General features: G+C 37.6%; 2 protein-coding genes across 8 annotated transcripts in view; one reads left to right on the top strand and one right to left on the bottom strand.

Moving 5' to 3' along the window:
- Nucleotides 1–11,959, top strand: part of pdxdc1 (pyridoxal-dependent decarboxylase domain containing 1) — an 88,882-nt gene extending 76,923 nt beyond the window's left edge. For 6 of the 7 annotated variants that reach the window (XM_059979358.1, XM_059979359.1, XM_059979355.1 and 3 more), the window contains 5 exons: nt 1,028–1,149; nt 4,648–4,740; nt 7,405–7,501; nt 8,691–8,795; nt 9,097–9,761. In XM_059979358.1, coding sequence (XP_059835341.1) covers nt 1,028–1,149; nt 4,648–4,740; nt 7,405–7,501; nt 8,691–8,795; nt 9,097–9,401 — 722 coding nt within the window. In that variant the 3' untranslated portion in view covers nt 9,402–9,761. Of the gene's footprint in view, nt 1–1,027; nt 1,150–4,647; nt 4,741–7,404; nt 7,502–8,690; nt 8,796–9,096; nt 9,762–11,398 lie in introns of those variants that run through there. The other variant, XM_059979360.1, reaches the window with a different exon arrangement.
- ntan1 (N-terminal asparagine amidase) overlaps nt 9,985–14,864 on the bottom strand; it is a 29,923-nt gene continuing 25,043 nt past the window's right edge. Inside the window, exons 6-10 of the mRNA XM_059979366.1 lie at nt 13,083–13,136; nt 12,252–12,305; nt 10,830–10,927; nt 10,616–10,729; nt 9,985–10,522 (exon numbers count right to left, since the gene is read on the bottom strand). Of these exons, the coding sequence (XP_059835349.1) occupies nt 10,352–10,522; nt 10,616–10,729; nt 10,830–10,927; nt 12,252–12,305; nt 13,083–13,136 (491 nt within the window). The 3' untranslated portion in view covers nt 9,985–10,351. The remainder of the gene's footprint in view (nt 10,523–10,615; nt 10,730–10,829; nt 10,928–12,251; nt 12,306–13,082; nt 13,137–14,864) is intronic.

Raw genomic sequence — 14,864 nt, 5'->3', positions numbered from 1 at the left:
TTGTGGCAGGTGGCGAATTTAAATTGGGATCAGTAATAGTGACCCTGAAACTACTGTTTTAAAACCCATCTAGTTCATAAACATCTAACTACATGTGGACCCAGACCTCCTAATGGGTGGTTTAGAGCACAGTACTTCAAAATGACTTCATAAGTCACTTTGTCCAGAACTGTTAGGGATGGGTATTAAACAGTCTCAAAACTCAGAACATGTGAGCAATTTAAAAAAAAGATTTATCCATTTCTGATATGGGAAGAGTACATAGGAGAGCAAAACATTGTAAAGGAGAAGAAATAGAGGGTGAGATTATTCTACAGTATAAGGGCATTGGGTGAAATCCTAGTTAGCAGGATTTCTGTTCTAATTTCCTTTAAAAGTTAATAAGCTTTGAGGAAGAAACTTACTTCTGCAGATTTTTTTGTAGTCTGAATTTTTAAAAAATTGCTGTAAACCTCAACAGGTCAGGCAACCCCAGCAGATAGAAAAGCAGTTAGTTTTAGATCCAAAACCCTTCATCAGAACTCATTGGTGTCATATCATTGGTTAAAATCGCAGCAAGTAATTATTTTGGCTTGCAGGCAGTGTTTCCGATTTAGAAGTTTGTTTCTTCTAACCTAAGCTTTTCAGGGTTGAATCCAGTACATCTGACCTGGATACAGTTCTGTATGAAGCAGTGAGTGCTTTATTGCAAGTTAGTTGAGATGATAAGTGACAGTATGGGATGGAACAAGGATAAAAGCTTTGTATGTTATATCCTTGTAACAAAACTCCTGTGCACTTGCTTGTCATTCAGGCACTCACTTTATGGTTGTACAAAACTGACCAGAAGAAAAGTGTTTGATTTGATGTATTAAAATGGAAATGAAGACATTTTATAATATTTGCATAGATTTGTAGAAAAGAAATGTTGTACTTAATACTAAAAGTGGAAATGTACTTATTTGAGGGTTATTATAATTACAATTTTGGCTAATTTCTTATCCCATATACAACAGTTAATATTCACTTTGATATTTTGAATTTGCAGGGCCTGAGTTTGGAGGGGAGAAGAATGCCATTTATATTGGTATGGTAACTGATAATTTAGATGTGCCAGAACTTGTGGAGACCATTGCCACAACAGGGAAAGAAATAGAGGAAAGTTCAAAGGTCTGTACAGCAGTTTCAGTTGTCCATTGTCAGCCAATTTAATTTGTTTGATATAGAGCGGTACAGCACAATAGAGAACAGGCCTTTTGGCCCAGAAGATTGTGACAACCTTTTACCCCACTCCAAGGTCGATCTAAGTCTTCCCTCTCAGATAGTAAAAAAAATTACCTTTTCAAAACTTAATTATGTATTGGTAGCTATAACATTCTTTATAATTGTTCAAAATGCATTTAAAATCAACAGCATTGTTCTTCAAGAAGTTGTACTGTATTATCCAGAAGGTGCAGTGCACAACATTCAAGTTGCCACTCAGTACTTGTCATCTTAGGAGTACAGAAGCTTGCTTCTGTCCCATTCAGCCATTAACAGTCTTTCCTTTAGGCTTGCCATCTGTTCTGAGGAATTCTTGATGTAACTCCAGTGCAGCAGAAGTGTGTAAAACCAGAAATGATGTTATAAAGGTGAGACACCACCCTTCCTAATTCCCATCCAACAAGTCTTGTGGGTCAGTCTGCTCAGGGATTATGAGCCTCAGTCCAGATCGAATTCCTTCTCCTGTCCAGATTCCTTCCTGGTATTAGCTACAATTACAGTGAGCTCTTACGGCACAGTGAGTTGCAATGAAGTTCCTTTCATTTGTAATTGTTATTAAAGTCTGAAGTATGCACAACTTGAAACATCAATTGCACTTAGAAATAGTAGAACCATGGAACATTGCAGCACAGAAACAGGCCTTTTGGCCCTTCTTGGCTGTGCCGAACCATTTTTCTGCCTAGTCCCGCTGACCTGCACCCGGGCCATATCCCTCCGAACCCCTCTCATCCATATACCTGTCCGAGTTTTTCTTAATGTCAAGAGTGAGCCTGCATTCACCACTTCATCTGGCAGCTCATTCCACACTCCCACCACTCTCTGCGTGAAGAAGCCCCCCCCCCCATGTTTCCTTTGAACTTTCCCCCCTTCACCCTTAACCCATGACCTTTTTTTTTCTCCCCTGGCTTCAGTGGAAAAATTCTGCTTGCTTTCACTCTATCTATACCCATCATAATTTTATACACCTCTATCAAATCACCCCTCATTCTCCTACGCTCCAGGGAATAAAGTCCTAACCTATTCAACCTTTCTCTGTAACTCAGTTTCTCAAGTCCCAGCAACTTCCTTGTAAACCTTCTTTGCACTCTTTCAACCTTCTTAATATCCTTCCTGTAATTAGGTGACCAAAATTGCACACAATACTCCAAATTCAGTCTCACCAATGTCTTATACAACCTCACCATTACATTCCAACTCTTATACTCAATACTTTGATTTATAAAGGCCAATGTACCAAAAGCTTTCTTTACAACCCTATCTACTTGTGAAGCCACTTTTAGGGAATTATGTACCTATACTCCCAGATCCCTCTGCTCTACTGCACTCCTCAGTGTCCTACCATTCACCTTGTATGTTTTACCTTCCGAAGTGCAATACCTCATACTTGTCCGCATTAAACTCCATCTGCCATTTTTCAGCCCATTCTTCCAACTGGTCCAAATCCCTCTGCAAGTTTTGAAAACCTTCCTTACTGTCCACTACACCTCCAATCTTTGTATCATCATCAAATTTGCTGATCCAATTTACCACATTATCATCCAGATCATTGATATAGATGACGAACAACAATGGGCCCAGCACTGATCCCTGTAGCACACCACTTGTCACAGACCTCCACTCAGAGTAGCAATCCTCCACTACCACTCTCTGGTTTCTTCCATTGAGCCAATGTCTAATCCAATTTACTACCTCTCCATGTATACCTAGCGATTGAATCTTCCTAACTAACCTCCTACGCGGGAGGGACCTTGTCAAAGGCCTTACTGAAGCCCATGTATACAACATCCACTGCCTTCCCTTCATCCACTTTCCTGCTAACTTCCTCGAAAAACTGTAATAGATTGGTTAAATGTGACCTACCACACACAAAGCCATGCTGACTTTTTCTAATAAGTCCCTGTCTATCCAAATACTTGTAGATCCTATCTCTTAGTATTCCTTCCAGTAATTTACCTACTACCGATGTCAAACTTACCGGCCTATAATTTCCCGGCTTACTTCTTGAGCCTTTTTTAAACGACGGAACGACATGAGCTATCCTCCAATCCTCCGGCACCTGACCGGAGAATATCGACATTTTAATTATTTCTGCCAGGGTCCCTGCAATTTCAACACTAGTCTCCTTCAAGGTCTGAGGGAATACCCTGTCAGGTCCTAGGGATTTATCTACTCTGATTTGCCTCAAGACAGCAAGCACCTCCTCCTCTTTAATCTGTATAAGTTCCGTGACCTCCCTACTTGTTTGCCTTGTTTCCATAGACTCCATTCCAGTCTCCTTAGTAAATACAGATGCAAAAAAACCATTTAATATCTCTCCCATTTCTTTTGATTCCATACGTAGTCGACCATTCTGATCTTCAAGAGGACCAATTTTATCCCTTACTATCCTTTTGCTCTTAACATACCTTTAGAAGCTCTTAGGATTATCCTTCACCCTGACTGCCAAAGCCACCTCATGTCTTCTTTTAGCCCTCCTGATTTCTTTCTTAAGTAATTACACACATCTGAATTAGAACCTTGAGAAATTACCCAGCTCCTCCACCTTTTCTACTTATCATCAAACTATACCTGTCTAAACACTTTTGCATTGGATTTGTATCAGGGATTCCTTAGAGCAGATGGCATGCCTCAAGCTAAGTACTTTAAACATTGACTACTTCCTCCATCTTTTGGAGTGTTGGAGGGAATTGCCACACTCTGGGAGAATTTTTTTTCTGCTTATCTATCTTAAATGGTTATTCCATTGTCCCCCACTGTTGTAACTCAGTGCATTTTTATATTTATATAATACGTGCACGCGCGCACACACACACAGCACACACTCTGGGGTACAATTAATGAGGAATTGTTGAATTTTGGTATTAGATCAATTTCAGTCAGTGGCATTAGCAGTTTCCCATTATCCCTGTCAATGCAATGTCTTCCTTCCTGGAAGACTGCTAAGTTGTCATCCATGAAGAACAAACAACCAGTTCTTTAGCACTGCAGCACATTGATTAGTAACTCTTGGTGACCAACATTGCACTCAGAGTGTGAAATGAGATAAAGCCAGTGACAATTGAGGGTGATGATAAATGAATGAAGTGCTGCCTAGAGGGAAGTAACAGTGTAACTGGGAAATTAAAGCTTTCATGTGCTTTATTTCTGCAAAGTAGTCTTAACAGTGAAAAATGATCAGAAATTTAAATGTTGGCTTTTTAAAGATTTTTTTTTCTTATTTTTCACTTTTTGAACAGGATGGACCATGAGTTTTTTCCTTGTTTAGTTGCATTAGTCTATGGGTTGTGCAGAGACACACAAATTCAAGTCTCTGGTAAAATGTGGCATAATTAAAGAAATATTTGGACTTTTAATGTTCAGTTCAGGCACCAACGATATTATCTAAACTCTGTATTTGTTTTGAAGTTATTGGAGAACATGACTGAGATAGTCCGAAAAGGAATTGTTGAAGCAGAGCAACAGCTCCAAAAGGCCAGTGAGGATAAACTCCTTGAAGAAGTAGGTACAAATACTTCAGCTAATGTTTCAGTATACTGGATTTTATTTTTTTGAATGCAAAAGCAAAATTATCCACATGCTGGTATTCTGAAATTAAAGCAAATATTGCACAAAATAGTAGATTAGGCACCATTTATAAGGAAGGAGAGTATTATTGTGATATCTTTCTCCATGGATACTTCCTAAACTGCTGCGTGTTTCCTGCATTTTTTTTTTGGTTCTAAACATAATTGGTAACAATGTGGATTGCACCTTTAATGAGTAGAATGTATATGAAATGTTGATATTTGTATCATTTCATTAAAAATCTTCAAGTTATATCTTTTAAAAAATCACAGCCTAGTTATATTAATTGATGTAGTGCTAGAGCTATGTGTAGAAGTAGAACATTACAATTCAAACCTGAGTTTTGACAGTCTTTCCAATCATGCTTCTTGGCTCTCTTCAAATTTGAAAATAAGAATTGTGCAAATTATTGCTGCTCTCTTCCAGTGCCAGAAGAGCAGACAACGTAATTCTGATGTCACTAGAGTTTATTTTCACTGGTCCAAACTAGTACTGTTTCGTACCCCGTAACCGGGGTCTTACCAGCAAAGATAGAAGTATCCGTTGGAGTCTGGTACTATTTTCAAAACGGTGTTTATTAGTAAAATATACAAATCAATATCACCAATGCAAATATACAGATAATACACGTTAGCAATACTAAACCTAAAAGTGTGGGTATAATAATGATCAATAATAAACAAACTCTGTCGTTGTCTAGGGGATAATGAATTATCATGGGAAAGTATAAAGTTCAGTTCAAGTAGGCTGAGGTAGTTGTTGATTCTTTTGTTGTAACCATTGGAGGGAGAGAGAGAGAGAGAGAGACCGAGCAAAAAGTGACAGCTATAGTCAGTCAAACCTTCCTTTACGATCCTGATCCATCAATGTGTTGTGGCCATTCATGTATGACCCCTCTGTCCTTTAGCTAGACCGTTCTTCTATGGTGGACTCGTCACCCAGGCAAGGGTGGACACACACACAAGCCCCCACCGACCTCGCTATAAACACTGTGAGTTAAAATTGACCGATCCTTCATTCGGTCTCCGATGCCCCCACACTTTCTCGTGGGTTCCAACACTTAAGCAGTGCTCACTGGTGTGTCTGAGGGGTGTCTCCCCAGACCTCACTTTTATCCCTACTCACAGGGTCTCAGGTGTCAATCAGTTTTGAATGGCTTAGTCCATCAAACCAGCCCACTCCGGCGGTCCACTGAGGAATTTTAATCAACAGAATAGTACCAAGTAAACAACCCTCTCCGGAGCTGTAAGTTTTACGGAAGTCATAATATGGATGGTCTCTTCCTCCCTGTGTTATCTCTCCCTTATCTGAAGCAAATGTTCCAGGCCAAGCATGTTTTTGGTGCATCTCTTTCTCTTTCATTAGCAGCCTGGCAACAGTAACGGTTTGTAATTCTCCCAGGGGAGGGGACATGGGCAACCCTACACCCTTCTGCCCATCAGAGTTGTTCATCCTTTGTAACAGTACTCATTATCCTCAACTTCTGTAACAAAGTTTGTGCATGTAAAAAAAATAGCAAAAATGACAAAGTAGAATGACAGAACTTTATCATATGAGTTTTATAACAAAAAGAAAAGCTGTCCTTGACTCTGCTGGTTTCTGTTCTCAAGCTTTTGAATCTACTGCCCTATGGAAGATGGGAGAAGAGAACAACCAGGATGTGAGGAGTCTTTGATTATGTTGGCTGATTTTCCAAGGCTGCAGGAAGTGTAGACAAGAGTCAGTGGAGGGGAGTTTTTTTTTGTTGGACTTGTCTGTGTTCACAACTTTTTGCAAGTTCTCATGATCTTGGGCAGAGTAGTTGCCATGCCAAGCTGTGATGCATCCAGAAAGAATGCTTTCTTTGATGCATCTTTAAAATATTAGGGAGGTCATTATTAACAGGCCAAATTTCCTTAGCCTTCTGTGGACTGGAAGTAGCAGTGTGCTTTTTTAGCCATAGCACCTACATGGCTGACTGAGCCAGAACAAATTGGAGATATTTACAACTAGGAACATGAAGCTCACAACTATATACACCTTAGAACAATTAGAGATTGAGCTGTGTACTCCATCCTGCTTCCTTAAGTCAGCTCATTTGTTCTGCTAACTTTGAGGCAGAGGTTGTTGTCTTGATATCATGTTATGTCTTAATGTTAACCAATGCATTTTATGCTGTTTTGGAATGTGGGAAAATGTTCGAGAACTGCTAGGCATATCCACAGTAGGAATTGACATTCAGTGAGCTTTGAAGGATGTTATTAAAAATAATTGTTATTTGAAATTATTTCAGCTGAATTTTGTTAGAATATTTGCCCTTGGGGAGCAAAAGTAATTCTACAGGCAAATTCTCATAAATGTCAGTCTGAGAAGAATGAGTATGGTTTTTTATTTTAATGTAAAATGTTTTGTTTTAATACCAGTAATTTGATTTTAATGTGAACTGACATTTCAAACATACCTAGAGACTTAATAATTGCAAATTAATTTACACCTTGAAGCTGGTGATAACAGTATCATCCATCAGCTTCAAGTTTAATAGCACAGGCCAATTTTAAATAAAGGCAAGAATATAACTTTATATTTGCTTATTTATTGTCATTTTCTACCTTTTTGAAGGGAGTTCTGCGACAGATTCCTGTAGTTGGCTCAGTGCTGAATTGGCTGTCTCCAATACAGAGCTCAATTAAAGGAAGATCATTTAATCTTGCAGGAGGTGAGATAGCAGTTGTGTTAATGCTTTTTCTTAATTATACTCTAGGTTTCATAATTCATTCAAAACTTTCAATGAATTAAATACTTTAACAATGGTTCTGATTCAATATAATTTTAATTCTATCCATATAATAAAATTTGATAATTATCAGAATCCCTGAAGTTTCAGGGATTTTGACTGGGTGAAGATAATGGTTATATTTCCAAGTACAGATAGTGTGGTAGAGTGTAACTTGCAGATGTGATGTCCTCGTCAATCTAAATGGTGGCGGTCATGTGCTTGGGAGATAATGGATTCCATTTTGCCTGTGTTTTATAGTATTGGCTTGGTGGGTGTCGCCCTCACCATCAAATAAGGACATTCTATTCCAGAGTTAACCAAGAGAATTGATTGTAGGGGCTCTGGCTGATTTTTCTCCTCCCCTGCATTTGGTTTCTTGTTACATTTGGAAGGGAAATGGAAAATTAATCAGGTGATGTTCCTGAAGTTGAACTTGTGTATGTACAGTACAAGTTTTCACCAACTGTACCAGTTTAAGATACAAAGTGCAATCCAACCATCAGTTCCACCATTTTGCAATCTGTCTGGTTTAGGGGATCTCCACTTAGCAAATTGATGCCATCCATCTTTAAGCATTATTGATAATTACTTCAGCATGAGGCAAATACAGCATAGAGCATTTTTTCCATCGGTACAAGATGGCACTTTATTTTAATAACAGGACAGAATCCTCAATACAGATCAAAACATGTTAAATGAGTACAAATATATATTGCTGAATATGCATCAGTTACTAAAAAAACTTATTTTAGCATATCTTTATTTAAATACTAGAAAACATTCTTGCTTTTGGTTGAGCATGAGTACTGTTTTGATTGAAATGTTGCAAAATCAGTGTGTTTGTTAATTTTCCATGTTACATGTAAGCACCTCTTATTCTACCCTGAACCTCAGGTTTTACCATTTCTGCTCTTTTTAACATTTTAGTTAATTTTCCTTTCTGAAGCATCACCAATTTTTTGGGAGTGTCAGCCACTGCTGATAGGTGCATTTGACCTCAATAAATGGATATCCAATTTTTAATAATCTAGCTAGAAAGTTATCTTTGAACTTGTATGTTAACATTGAGTTTAAGGTTTATAATAATGTCAACATTTTCCCTGTTTTTCATTTTATCTTGGTTTTGCAGGTTTACTGGAATCCACAGAGAACGTGCTTGCAACAAAAGCCCAGACTTCTCAAGAAACCCCACCTGCAACACCCACAGTAGTTCGTACTAAACATAAATTACCAGGTGTGTTTTTGGTTTTCATATTCTTGAGTTTGTTAGCTCTACGGATCAATAATTAGTTTAAATAACATTTGTTTATATTTAATTTCAAAATTAATAAGTGTGATTTTGAAAGTTATTTTTTAAAGTAAAATCAATGGAACAATGAAACCAACATAGAACAAAAATCTAGAAATGGGGGGTGAAGGAACTGCAATTGCTCAAAAGTTGATGTATTGTCTTATTAGTCAGAACCTATTCAATCTTTAAACTGATTAAGTTACTAGTATCAATGACAGTCACATTATGCAACTTGTGCCTTCAGGCCAGAAAATGTTTAGAAGGTCATCCAAGACTTCTGCTTCAGATATGATCAGTGAAACTTCTTCAGTGAGTCACACAGAGGAAGTGGAGGAATCCAAAGTCAAAGATGAAGAAACCAGACTTGACTTTGAAAATGATGTTCACAAAGCCTCTGAATGTTCTCCTCCGATGAATGATAACTTGGAACTTCCTTCAGACTGTGACCCAGAAAAGACTGATACAAATGGTATCAACATACCAGTGGTTCATCCAAGCTCTGTACCAACAGAAGCTGATGAAGATGTGGAGAAAGAAAGTCTTAGATAAAACAACTAAAAATACTTTTTTTTAGCAGTAAGACCTCAAATTGGGAAAAATGGATTCTTTAAGTGAACTGTGCCATATAATACAGTATGACACTACTGTTAAATGCCTTTAATTAGGATTTGCACATGACTGTGACATGACTAGGAATTTCATGTTTCCCCATTGGAAGTTTGATTTTAACTCTAGTGGAGGCAGGGAAGTGGGGTGAATCTTAAGTGCAATTGTTCGGTTTTCTGTAAATTGCTAAGAAACTGATACTTTCCTTCCTACATTGCTGTAGAATGAAGTATGCTAATTTCCCTATGAATAGGTTAAACTGTAATTACTTTTAAAATTAAAACTATTGCTGTTAATTTTGCACATGGGTGATTTTGTCCTTTAACTGTACATTCTCTGTACATCTTAATTTAAAAATAAAGCCTATGCTTGAATGTAATTTAAGCTTCAAGCAAATATTGGTGTTTGGATTTTTAGTTCACAAAAATCAATTAAATTATTTGAATGAAATTGAGGTTCATTTAGGGAAAAATCCAGTGTATATGGTTTTAAAGGTATTGATATCTGCTATTCTGTCCCTCTGCACGTTGAATGTGAAAGTTTCTGTAACCACAGTATTCTCTGGAAAGGTACAAATAATTCAGCTGTTTAAGGAGACTGATGGGGTGCGGGGGAAGTTAAGAGTTCAGGAATAATTCGAAAGGCTATACTTTACAAAAATCAAACTTATTATAGATGGTATCAATAAAATGATTGTAGAATTTTCACATGGACCCTCTTCCAAAGAACTACAGCAGAGTGTTTTGCCATATTGTCATTGACAAAACTACTACAGTCTAACAAGTTAATTGAATGGAAATAACCGTTTGAATTGTCAAGCCTTCATGTTCAACACTTTTAATGATTAGAAAGGATCAAACGATCAAAACATTTAGGGATAAAGAGTACCAACTTCAGCTGGCATCATGGAGCCTCTGCCAACCACCATCTGCGTTTTTTTTGTAGTTCCTGGGCTTGCTGCTGGGAAATGGTGCTTCTTCTGGAACAGCACTTAGAAATTTTACAGCATTCTTCCAGTGCTTTACAAAGTGTGGTGGTTCAACCAGAGGAGATGTTGAAAAAGACTTAAAGAAATATTCAAAATTAAGTGATTAGAGATAAAAAGAAATACTTGAATTGATACGATTTACTAGTTTCTGATGAGTAATTTACATTACCTTTAATATCACATCATCGGGCTGCTGCAACCAGAATGTAGCACGTGGAAATGGCTTCCACTCATATGGTTCAATCTGCAACTCTTCCACTTTTGAATCATAAATTGACATCATCTGCAAGAAAACAAACAAGGTCATTCCTACATTGCCACATTATCTCTCTGGCTTAAAGTTGCATGAAAACAACAGCTTTTGAGGCAAATTTGAAGCTTACCGGACCTGCCAGAAAAATCCGAGCAGAACGAATATCCTCATCTGGACCCTTCTCTGGGAAGGTTGCTTGAAAGATATCACCAGTTTTCACATTTATAGCTGATGAATAGTTAAATATATAGTAACATTTTAAATAATTCATTAATTTAAGTAGCCTAGGTAATTTAGACAGCATTTCATACTGATATATATTCTGAATGGATACTTTAAAAACTTGTGTTTTCCATCTTCCCCTAATCTAAAGAGCCAATAATCAGTCACTTTACATACTCGTATGATGTTAGTGGAACCAACAATATAAATAACTCATTGCACCATGAATTACTTCCCAAGTTAGATTTTCACCAATTGCTTTGTTGATCAAGTGAAAAAACAATAGATCAAATAGTGAATTCCAGTTAATTGGGCCATTGCTTAATTCAGACAAATGATTTTCTAACAGTCACATGCATGTTATTAGCTGTTAGACACTACATCATACGTAGAGGGAAGGTAGAGAGAGGTGTGTGAGTGTGTGTAATGGATTGTAAGTAATAAAAAGACAATTCCGAACAGTTTTGCTCTCTGCAGTTTCAGGTACGCAGGTGCCAGAAATGGCTGGAAGTGAACATGAAATGATTTCTCTACTTCAAGTTAGAAACTACAAAGAACTAAGAAAATGACAATCATCTTGTATGTTATTAAAATGAAGATTTGGAAAATGCAATCGTCAAGAGTACTGTTTGAAGGCAATCCTCTATCTGTACTGATTTTGTTCATTTACAGTCAAAAGAACACGTCAGCATTCAGTGAACTCAGCTGTTGAAAAACATCAGGAACTAATAGTTTTATAGCACTGTAGTTTTGGTAGTGTTCTAATTTATACTGTAATTCATTTAAATGCACAACTGTTACTCAGTTAAATGGTTCTTTGTCTTTTTTTAAAAAATACCTTTTTAACTATTTTCATCAAGCTGACTAATTGGAGCAGCCACTTAATTGGGCCAAAATGTCCTCATCCCAATGTGTCCCAAATAACCAGAATCCATTGTACTTCCCTTTAACGAGGCTGTCCAGCCATGTGAATGTTCTCAAAATTGTGGTTTGTATTCTGTATTATAGGAATAAAAGATGATCAACCTGGAACATTTCCAAATCAATATTTGATTATACTTATTCAAATACAAAACAGGTTCTGCCTGCTATGAACAAACAACATGGCAATACTCGGGGTGGAGTCGAGAGAACATTCACTTGGGTAAAGGCTTCTGTGACTCAGGCCCATTTCCCAGCAGAAATTAGCTGGTCCAGTGGATTGACAAAAATAATACTGAGTGATTCCTTCTCCTACACCTGGAAACATCCAGCTGCAGGAGTGATTTGGATACTTCAAATAGTAAACATGAAATCATGGTACAAAAGAAAAATGCAACAAAATACTCACCTATTCCATATATCACAGGCCAGTGAGAATTTTGCTTCATTACATCATTAAGCTCTACAAAAGAAAATGTTTCAAGGTTCTTTTAAGCCATTGTCACTTGCTCTTCAGTTAGTTTAGAAGTGAGGTACAGGAATCAGAAATTGAAACAATTTGCATACAATGTAATTTTCATGCATTATGAATGAACTTCACAACTAATGCAAATACCCTAAATTATAATCACTGTACAAATGTAGAGCTGACAAGTTACACATTCCTAGGTCCCACTGGTTGCAAACTGCCATTATTAGTTGCCACAGGTGGCTGTGGAGGCCAGGTCACTGGGCGCATTTAAGGTGGAGATTGATATGTTCTTGATTAGTCAGGGTGTAAAAGGTTATGGGGAGAAGGCTGGAGAAGGGTTTAGAGGGAAATGGATCAGCTATGATGAAATAGCAGATGAGACTCAATTATTCCTGAAGGGCCTAATTGACCAAGAACTAGCATGTGGCAGACAAAAGAAAAATTGTATCTCTGCTCCAGAATAAATAGATTCGTAACTCAACAGTAATTGAAACAGTTGAGATGCAGTAAGCAAGAGCTAGTAATGGAATTCAGTGATCCTGCAGAGCCTAAACAGGTTTCAAAACATGACAATGCAGTTTGATTAACATTGGGGAGGCAGAGTAACTTTTTGCACAAGTCAGTGGGTTTTTGTTGACATTAAAATGTAGAAAATGTAAAAAAAAAATCTTTTGGCAATTTTGTTTAAAAGGAATCCACATAAGAACAGTCAAATTCTAATTCCCCCATCCTTAATGCAAATAAATATTAAAATAAAACTTCTTTTACCTGTTACACAGTAGGTTTCTAAATGAATCTTCTCTGGCTGACTGTTCAAAGCTTCTATAAATGGATACAAGGTATATGACATTATACAAAATGCTGACTTTTTGGTTAGCAGATAACCAATTTACTGCTAACAGATTTTGATACAAGTCAGGATAACCAGGAGCCAAACTTCACTGTCAAATTAGTGATAGGACAAACATCAGCTGGGTATAGAATGGACATTTCTATCAATAATTATACAGAGTTTACAAGATTAGACTTGCTACTGGCATTGATGAGCATTTTCTAAAAGCTTAGTATGTTTAATTCTAAAATAAAATTACTTGGCCAAGATAATTAATAAATTCTGACAAAATTGTTACCAACCTGTGTTGCATAGCACAGAGTGACAATTTTTTTTAAAATGGAAAGTCTGTTCATTAGTTTTAGGACAAGATTTTCTCTGGCATAGCTGAATCTTACAGACCAGGAGCTAACCTTTGCCACAGGAAGGAACCATTCAGCCCATAGGGTGAATGCTGGACCCCACCACAGCAATCCCACCCAGGGGTTCACAACCTTTTATTACACCATGGGCCCCTACCATTAACGGAGGGGTTCATAGACCCCAGGTTGGTAACTCCTGCTATTTCCCCCCTCTTGCAAGTAATCTTATTCCCATCAATTATGCGTTGATTCCTTTGCATTTATCTACACCAGAGCACAATTTATAGTAGCCGATTAACATGTCAGCACGTATGGAAGAACGATCAGAGCACACTGCAATTGGGAGAACATTCAAACCCCCAAATAAGCAGCATCTGGAGGTCAGGATCAAACAAGAACATCGCCCTCATGCTCATTAATTTACCCAGATTCTCCAACTACCCAACAACACACAGGATAAGGATACCCACTAACCTGCTGAGTTCCTTCAGCAATGTGTGTATGCTCTGGATTTCCAGAATCTCCTGTGTTTATATTAGCTAGTTAACATATCAGTATGTCTTTGGTATATGGGAGGAAAATGGAGCAACTGATCAGACAGAACATAAAAACTTCACAGGTATAACATAGATCAAACATCAGTAAGTGTTCCAACTTGCAAAATTGGCCTTACTCCTTCTTTCCATTTAATTTTATTTCTTTATAGGCCTGTCAGTTTGACGTCAGTGGTGGGTAAATTAATGGAACGTATTCTTAGAGATGGTATTATCTGGACAGACAGGGTCTGATTAGGAATAGTCAGCATGGATTTGTGCATGGAAGGTCATGTTTGACAAATCTTACTGAATTTTGTGAAGAGGTTACGAGGACAGTTGACAAGGGTAAAGCAGTGGATGTTGTTTATGTGGACTTCAGTAAGGCCTTTGACAGGGCTCCGCACAGAAGGTTAGTTAGAAAGGTTCAATCATTAGGTATTAATATTGAAGTAGTAAAATGGATTCAACAGTGGCTGGATGGGAGATGCCAGAGAGTAGTGGTGGATAACTGTTTGTCAGGTTGGAGGCCGGTGACTAGTGGTGTGTCTCAGGGATCTGTATTGGGTCCAGTGTTGTTTGACATATACATTAATGATCTGGATGATGGGGTGGTAAATTGGATTAGTAAGTATGCAGATGATACTAAGGTAGGTGGTGTTGTGGATAATGAAGTAGGTTTTCAAAGCTTGCAGATTTAGGCCAGTTAGAAGAGTGGGCTGAACAATGGCAGATGGAGTTTAATGCTGATAAGCGTGCGGTGCTACATTTTGGTAGGAATAATCCAAATAGGACATACATGGTAAATGGTAGGGCATTGAAG

This window comes from Hypanus sabinus, chromosome 9 (assembly GCF_030144855.1).
Source record: "Hypanus sabinus isolate sHypSab1 chromosome 9, sHypSab1.hap1, whole genome shotgun sequence".
NCBI classification, from domain to species: domain Eukaryota; kingdom Metazoa; phylum Chordata; class Chondrichthyes; order Myliobatiformes; family Dasyatidae; genus Hypanus; species Hypanus sabinus.
The sequence above is the reverse complement of the archived record's forward strand: the minus strand, read 5'-3'. Positions and strand labels throughout refer to the sequence as shown.